This window comes from Chiloscyllium plagiosum, chromosome 4, assembly GCF_004010195.1.
Source record: "Chiloscyllium plagiosum isolate BGI_BamShark_2017 chromosome 4, ASM401019v2, whole genome shotgun sequence".
Lineage (NCBI taxonomy): Eukaryota > Metazoa > Chordata > Chondrichthyes > Orectolobiformes > Hemiscylliidae > Chiloscyllium > Chiloscyllium plagiosum.
In genome coordinates this window covers 28716201-28725243 of record NC_057713.1, presented here as the reverse complement: position 1 = coordinate 28725243, position 9043 = coordinate 28716201, and the positions used below count along the sequence as shown (strand labels likewise).

Sequence of the window (9043 nt, the reverse complement as noted above, 5' to 3'; positions counted from 1 at the left end):
GGAGTTTCTGGACTAGGGGGGATAGGACAGTGTCGAGGTAGGTAGAAATGAGTTCAGTTGGGCAGGAGCATGCTGAGACAATGGGTCGGCCAGGGTGGTGAGGCTTGTGGATCTTGGGAAGGAGGTAGAACCGGGCAGTGCGGGGTTCCCGGACTATGAGGTTGGAAGCTGTGGGTGGGAGATCTCCTGAGGTGATGAGGTTCTGTATGGTCTGGGAGAGGATGGTTTGGTGATGGGGGGTGGGGTCATGGTCGAGGGGGCGGTAGGAAGAGGTGTCCTTGAGTTTGCGTTTGGCTTCAGCAGTGTTGAGGTCAGTGTGCCAGACTACCACTGCGCCCCCTTTATCTGCTGGCTTGGTGGTGAGGTTGGGATTGGAGCAGAGGGATTGGAGGGCTGCACGTTGTGAGGGTGAGAGGTTGGAGTGGGGGAGGGGGGGTAGACAGGTTGAGGTGGTTAATGTCCTGGCGGCAGTTGGAAATGAAGAGGTTGAGGGCAGGTAATAGGCCTGCGAGGGGTGTTCAGGTGGATGCAATGTGTTGGAGGTGGGTGAACGTGTCCTCGGAAGGTGGGCGGGAGTCCTAATTGTGAAAGTAAGCTCGGAGGCGGAAGAAGTGTTCGACGTCATGGTTTTACCACATTGTTAACTACACGTCCATTGGTTGCAAGGCACTTTGGAACATCTTGAGGTTATAAAAAGTGTTTCGTAATCATAAAATATTTATTTCAGTGTCGGCCTTCTGACTCCTCAAGCCCGTTCTGCTGTTCAGTGAGGTCATGGCTGACTTGTGACTTTTACCCTCTATGTTTTCCATTGCTTCATACTCCTTAATACCATTGAACTAACAAAAATACCAGTCTCAGGCTTAAATTTAACAATTGCCCTAGCACCAGGTACTATTTACGAGAGAAAGTTCCAAACTTGTACCATTTCTTTAATGTGAAGAAGTTGTTCTTAAATTTTATTTTAGTTCCAATTATTTGGCTGTGTTCCCTTGCGCAACTGGTGGATATAGTTAGTCTCAGCATTCCTGAAAACTTAGATCAAGTCACCCTTCAACTTCTCAGTTTCTATGAATACAAATCTTTTCAAAAATTTCTACTTTCACTTAAAGCTTGGAGTTCATATATCGCTGTAGTAAATCTACATTATACACCCACAAAGGCCAATAAAGGTGTGATACCAAGAACTGCTAACACTACTTCAGGTATAATATAACTAATGCTTTACACCTGAAGCATAACTTCTAACCCCTTTACATTTTATTCATTTCGAGAGAGACCTCTATTCCATTAGACATTTTTGATTATTTTCTCCACCTGTTCATTTTTTAATGATGCATTCTTGGGCCTCCACATTTAGAGAGCACATTGTTCTTTTTTATTGGATGATCTTACACTTGGCTACACTGAGATCAATATGTCACAGTTTTGCTTATTTACATAATAAATAGATATCTCCTTCTAATTTTCCACTTCATTATACAGGTTACAGCACTGGCCATCTTTGTTTCATCAGCCAAGTAGCTTTCTGTCTAATCATCCAAGCCATTAATTGGTCAAAAGGTGTGGCACTCGTAAAGTTCAGCAGGTCAGGCAGCATCCAAAGAGCAGGAGAGTTGACATTTTGGGCATAAGTCATTCATCAGGACTCTCTGGCTCTTTGGATGCTGCTAGACCTGCTGTGCTTTTCCAATGCAACACTTTTTAACTCTGACACTCCAGCACCTGCAGTCTTCACTTTCTCCTAAGCTATTAATTAATTTAGCAAATAAAAACAGAAATTACTGGAAAGGCTCAGCAGAACTAGCAGTGTCTGCGGGGAGGAATCAGAGTTAACATTTCTGGTTCAGTGACCCTCCCTCAGAACTGTGGAATCTAGAGAATAGATGAAGTTTCAATACATATCTTGGGGTTCCACTAGCCATATCCTCCTATTTTCTCAACTCACTGCCTGCTTTCATTCAGCCTATTTCCTAACCAGCTCACTAAATTTGCCTTCAGTTCCATGAGTTTCACTTTTTTGCAAACAGTTTTTACTTAGGAACTTCATTAAACACTTTGTCAAAATCCACGTAATTAATGACTTGGGTACATTTTTGATAAGGTACCGAGACTTCTGGTTCTATGAAAATCCAGGCCCAAAGAAAACCCCAGCAACAGCTGTTCAGATAACTAATTTGCATATTCCCCATTCTAGATTAAATTACATTACATTACAGTGTGGAAACAGGCCCTTCGGCCCAACAAGTCCACACCGACCCGCCGAAGCGCAACCCACCCATACCCCTAACCTAACACTACAGGCAACTTAGCATAGCCAATTCACCTGACCTGCACATCTTTGGACTGTGGGAGGAAACCGGAGCACCCGGAGGAAACCCACGCAGACACGGGGAGAATGTGCAAACTCCACACAGTCAGTCGCCTGAGGCGGGAATTGAACCCGGATCTCTGGTGCTGTGAGGCAGCAGTGCTAACCACTGTGCCACCGTGCATTCTGATGAAGTGAAACTGGCTTGAAATAATTGCTGCCAGACCTGCTGAGTATTTCCAGCATTTCGGTTTTTACTACAACCTGACTGGTCACTCTCTCATTTTTCTTAATTTGTGCAACTTTTCAATCAACCTTCCCAAATCAAGATAACATATCAGGTAGGGACATACAAACTAGGAACAGGAGTAGGCCATTTCCAAGAACTTTAGAAAACTACTGCCTTGACATCTGTAATGTTCTCATCCAATGCCTTTAAAAGCATAGGAAGAAAACCACATAACTGCAAGGCTTTCTCTCTGTTTATACAGATATCCCCCCCGTATCCGTGGGTGATACGTTCCAAGACCTAATGGATGCCCAAAATCGTGGATAGTAGCGAACCCTACTATTTAAATGGGAAACCTACCTCCCAGGGAGCCCCCCTGCATTTATTTCTGGCATGTTGCAAATAATATTTCTGGGGCACGGTAAACTCAGATAACTGAAATCGTGGAAACTGAATCTGTGGATATAGGGATTCTATTGTAGTTGGTCTCAGCATTATTAGCTTTCAGTGTTTACCATCAGACCGATTTAGGAGCTCTGAGAGTTTATGTCTGAGCTGTACTTAGTTCAGTTTTGCTTCAGCTTTGTGGTTTTGTGGTGTCACAAGATGAGCTTTTGACTTCTTACTTATGTCTCAAGAAGAAGTTCTATTTTCACTTCTGTAACATGACTCAAATCAGCACATACCCTTGCAAAACTGAATCATGCCTTTGTTATTTCCAGGCTCAACTATTCAAATATATTCCTCCCACTTTCTACCCTTTGAGACTTGAAGTTGCCCAGTCATCCAAAATGTCGCTGCTCATGTCTTAAATCACACTAAATCCTGTTCCCCAATCCCCCTGTACTAACTGACCAATACTGGTTGTGAGGTGAGCAACATTGTGACTTCAAAGTGTTCATCCTTATTCTCAAAGCCTCGTGGCCTCACCTCTCCTTATCACTGTTTAGCACCACAATCTTCTTATTATCAGTGCTTCTGCAATTCTAGCCTTCTGTGTTTCCCAATTTGAATCAGTCCACTTTTGGCAGTCAATAACTGGGGCTCCAAGCTTTAGAATACCCAGTCCCTAGTCTCTGCACCTGGCATTGTTTCTTTAATAAAGATTTTGATCATTTGGCCTCATAGCTCCTTGTGACTCGGTGTCATACTTTGTTTTGTGGTGTCAGTGAAATATTATATTGTTTGAGCACAGTCAAAATGTAAATGATTTCAAGGATTACATTCTTCACAGCTGAACCCACGCTAAGGAATTTGATTATCATGGTGGAATGATGATGCCTGTCTCCCTTTCTTAGCTGTTTTCACATGATCTCAGGGAAAAGGAGAATTCAAGACAGCTTGGCAGCTGCCATGAATCACCACTATTAGGAGTTTCGATGCTTTCACCCTTTTCTGCAAGACATTGAGAGTGCATTGCTTTTTAAAGCTCATGTGAAAGGCTTTGGCAAGTTTTATAAAATCAAAACATATAAGTTTACATATAAATATAAAATACGTATGATAAAATTTGGAGTCATAGCTGTCAACAGAATAGAAAAAGGTTCTTTGGCCCATTGAGTCTATGACATTCAAAAACAACTACCTAACTACTTTAATCCCATTTTCCACCACTTGGCCAAAACCTGATATGTCTTGGCAGTGCAAGTTCACATCTAAACACTTCTTAAATGCTATGCCTCTACCACTGTTATGGGTAGTGAGTCCAAGATTGCCACCAGCCTCTGGGTGTAAAAATGTTTCCCCATGTGCCCTCGAAACATACTTTCCCTTACCTTAAATATCTGTATCCAGTCATTGATCCCTCCAGCAAGGGGAAAGGTTCCTTCCTCTCTACACTGTCAATGGCTCTCATAACTTTATACATCTTGATCATGTCCCCTTTCAGTCTCCTCTGCTCCGAAGAAAACAACCCTAATGTATCCAATCTTTCTTCATAACTAAAACCTTCCATCCCAGACAACATCCTAGTAAATCTCCTCTGCACCGTCTCTAGTGTTATCACATCCCTCTTATAACGTGGATTCCAGAACTGTACACAATACTCCAGCATTTGCCCAATGAACTTTTAATGAAGTTCCAGCATAATCTCCCTGATCTTAAACTCAGTGCTTTGGCTTGAAAGCAAGTATTCCATAAGAGGGGACATGAGACACTTGACTTTATTTGGCAATCCATAGAGCAGGGAGATTATGCTGGAATTGTATAAAATGTTAGGTTAGGCCACAGCTGTAGAAATATGTGCAGTTCTAGAATTTATATTATAACTTATGGAAGTTGGTGTTTTACATTTTTGGCAGTGGATTAGCCTGCAATGGTTCATTATTAACAAATGGTCACTTGGTTGAGGTACTTGAAGATAACTAGCATCTGTGGAACTTTATCTCAGTGAGAATTACTGAGGAAAGGCAGGAACTAGGAGTAAAAAATATACTTTGTCAGTGCCACACTGAGTAATAAATGCACCTTGAGTGGCTATACCATGCAGGTAAGTAAGGTTCCAATTTTGATTCTTCATCTGTGCTAAATCTGGGTGGGTACCAAGAAAATTACTTCAGTTCTCATGCAAGTAAGACAGAAATTTACAGATCAATCTATATTGTAAGACTGCACCAAATACTCTTCGAGAAAAGTGCAAATAAAATCTGGGAACTTTTGATGTACAATCTCCCTGCATAATGCATTACCCAATGAATCATTGTCATAACACTGTGCTTTTCTTAATCCAACTGCAGCAATATCCAGGATGTCTCAAACGACTACATATGCAAATACATGTAATTGCTTTCAGTTGCAGTGAAAACATACAGGAGAATATTTTTCATGGAGCAAGATCTCACAAAGAATACTGGGATGACTAAACAGCTAAATACATTGGTTCTTTTACTTGAAAAAAGATTGTTGACCAGGACACAAATATAATTCGCAGCTCACCAACATAATGTGTTTGCAACTGAACACTTAATCAGGGTGAGAGGGGGAAGTAGATATTGAAGATTGCTATTTAAAGTCTTATCAGAGAACACATTCTATACTATTGCAACATTCTCTCAGTGTCTTGGTATCCTGTCATGATGAGGTCCATATCTTGGAATGTGCACCAAATCATTACTGATCCAGAGATTAGGTTGCCAAGCCAAGTTTGTCCCAGATTCAAATGTCCAGCAGTGGACAAGCCCAATCTATGGTAAGTGAACAACATCAGAAAAGCACAAAGCAGAAACATTGTATTAAACATGTTCCTTCTGCATAGAATTTGAGCTTTATACTCAATTAACAAAAAGCTGGCATACTTTCTTACTTCCTTCCAATTCGGTTCCTCCTCTCTTTTAGATGCTTATGTTAAAGTTTTTTTAAAAAGTGTTAACTAGTGGTTTGAGAAATTGTAACCACAGATAAGCCATTACAAGCTGTACTTGTTGAGTTCTGAGCTTATATTTTACACAACTAATAATTGGGCAACATATTTATTTAGTATCAAGCAACTTACCTCATCACTAAATTATTAGAATCAATCGATGGCCCGTAATTAGATCCTTTTAAATTGCCAGAATTTCCTATGACTGCACATGTCCGACATCTGTTTGGTCCCTGTTCCATGAGCTTGTCATCACCTGGAAATAGCTTAAACATTTCTTCCATGATGCTGCTATAATTGGATTCTTTCCTTTCATGTTGAAGCCTCTATGCAAAGGTAATATATGAAAACTAAGTGATTCATAAGTTTATGTCCAACACTATTACACTGAATCATAAAACTGCACAGAACTAAAGCAGTTTAGTACATTGAGTCCACCAGCTCTTTACATCAGCAAACAATTAATCACAATCATATCACAATGCTCTCTATATGCTATATGTTTTTTCCTACAAGTATTCAAACAAATTCCTTTCAAAGGCAACAACTGAATCTTTCTCACCATCCTTATCCTACAGATTCTTTTACTAATCATATAAGATCTTTACTAAAAAAACATAAGTTGCTGAACACACTCAGCAGGTCAGGCAGCATCTGTGACCAGCAATCAGAGTTCGTGTTTTAGGTGATCTTTCCTCAGACATTCCTAACGAAGGGCTTATACCCGAAACATTAATTCTCGTGTTCCTTGGACGCTCTCTGACCTGCTGTGCTTCTTCAGCACTACATGTTTTGACAATACTCCAGTTGGGTGCAAATTATCCAACCTTTTGACTTTTGTTCTGTATTCCTCTGTAAAGTCTGGGATTCATATGCTTTTATTTCAACATTACTTTAAATCTGTTGCGTCACCTTCAGAAATGTTGCACTAAAAAAATCATAATTATAAGGCTGTTACAAATTTATTTTTAGTCAGTGGCAAATAAGAGGGTGTTAATGACTGGGGGGGTCAATGATTGTAGTTTTGTTGAATGTTAGGGACAATGATCAGATTCTCTCTTGCTGAAAATGGTTATGCCCTTGCCACTTAATGGCCGAAACAAGTATCTGGTTAGAGACAAAAAATACTGCAGATGCTGGAATCTAAGGTGGACAAGCAGGAGACTGGAAGAACACAGCAAGCCAGGCAGAAACAGAAGGTGGAGAAATTAACGTTTCAGGTGTAACCCTTCTTCAGGACTCGGGATGGGTGTCAAGGGAGCTGCAGATAAAGAGGGTGGCGGGGGTTGGGTAGTGAAGTGGGGATAGGTGAATACAGGTAGAGGGTACAACCTGGTTGGTTGATGGGAGGAATGAATCCGATAGGTAGCTGGGAGGAGTGGAAGGGAGTCATGGGGAGGGAAGGGAGGTTATTTGAAATTGGACAACTCAACATTGAGTCAAAGATCTCACACTTGGATTATGTATCTGAGGTGAGGAGAGATTAAATTGGATTGGTGAGTTAGCTAAACAGTATCTGAGGAGGGCACAGCATAGAATGAAGCAGGTGGCAGATGAAAACTCTAAGGAAACAAATATCGGAGTAGACATGAGTGGAACATTTTGATGGACAATCCTCAGTTAACATCTTCATTTCTGACCTTACCTTTTCTTCTGTGTGAGCCTTCTAGGTCTGTGTATGGCAATGCCTTCTGGACAGAACATGTGAATACACTCAGAAGGCTGATAACCACACACAGACCCTTCAAGTGGTTGCATGCACACACAGCCATGCTATTAGAGGGAATGTAGGAGGGATGGTCACTGTTGAAGCTGCTGAAGAATTTTGGAACAACCCTGAAGAACTCCCATGTCCTGAAACCAGACAAAAGTATACAGTAGAGTTTCCTAGGGCTCAAAATTAGAACCACTTCATTTCCTGATGTACATTGATGAATTAGCCTTTAAAATTTAGAGGAACTCCAGAAGGATTCTGGGTAATCCAAGATGGAGGACAGGAAAAATTTCTGGCTGTAACAGCTGCTCCTTTTTTGAGGTATTTTAGGTGCTGGAGGTGATTTCCTCGAATTCCAGGAGCATCAATTACTGTTTTATATGGTGTTGCATTGCTTTGGAACTTTGGAGAAAAAAAAAGTCAAAACAACAGCACTTTTAAAAGGGAGAAGTACATACAAAGGAAGCACAGAGTGAGGTCAGTGCAGGAGAGAAAGAGAAAAAGAAACCCACACTGCTAACTGACAGAGTTAGCAGTTACTGTCTTTGCTGTTGAATTCATGTATTGCTGGACATCGGAGTGCATCTGGGAAAATTAAAAAAAAGTGAACTTCAAAATTGATCTTAGAGGAACCTGTCTGGGAGCAGTCACAGCACAGAAGCAGATAAGTGGATTTTAAGCGTGGCCTTGAAATAAGTCTGGAGTAGTGAGTAGAGCAGGTTCTTTCTTGATTTAATGTTTTATTGAGCTATGTCTCTTGATTAAACTTAAAATATAAACCATAAGTATTCATTTAACCTGGAGTAGTGTTTTGTAGAGGAATAAGACAGTGCTATTTTCTGGGTCTGTATTTTGAAAGAAGCAAAAATGGTCCCTAGTAGACTGATATGCTCTTCTTGTCGGATGTGGGAATTTAGGGAGGATTTACAAGCTACTGGGGATTATATCTGCAATAATTGCCGATGGTTGCGAGTCCTATCAGATCAAATGGATCAGTTGGAGAGGCAGTTAGAGGCAATGAAGAATTTACAAGAGCAAGGTGATGTGATGGATGGCAGTTATGGGAAGGGGAGAAAGTCTTGGATACAGTCACATAGATGGGTTAACTCCAAGAAAGTTAAGAGGTAGGCAGGTAATGCAGGGGTCTTCTGTGGCTATCCCGATTTCAAACAAATATGCTGTTTTGGAAAATGTAGGGGGTGATGGATTGTCAGGGAAACGTAGCACGAACAGCCAAGTTTCTGGTATCGAAACTGGCTCGAGTGTAATGAGAGGTACGTCGGGTTCCAAGCAATCGATTGTGTTCAAGGACTCTCTAGTCTGAGGTGCTGATAGACATTTCGTTGGCCAGCAGTGAAAAAGCAGAATGGTCTGTTGCTTCCCTGGTGCCAGGATCAAGGATGTCTCAGAGAGGGTACAGAATGTTCTCAA

The 9043-nt window shown here is 41.1% G+C and overlaps 1 protein-coding gene across 4 annotated transcripts in view; it reads right to left on the bottom strand.

Annotated features, from left to right (window-relative positions):
- The window catches only part of LOC122548910 (CMP-N-acetylneuraminate-beta-galactosamide-alpha-2,3-sialyltransferase 1-like), a 161890-nt gene that overhangs the window by 53756 nt on the left and 99091 nt on the right, over nucleotides 1–9043 (bottom strand). For 3 of the 4 annotated variants that reach the window (XM_043687873.1, XM_043687871.1, XM_043687875.1), the window contains exons 3-4: nucleotides 6031–6224; nucleotides 5007–5069 (exon numbers count right to left, since the gene is read on the bottom strand). In XM_043687873.1, coding sequence (XP_043543808.1) covers nucleotides 5007–5069; nucleotides 6031–6224 — 257 coding nt within the window. The remainder of the gene's footprint in view (nucleotides 1–5006; nucleotides 5070–6030; nucleotides 6225–9043) is intronic. The other variant, XM_043687874.1, reaches the window with a different exon arrangement.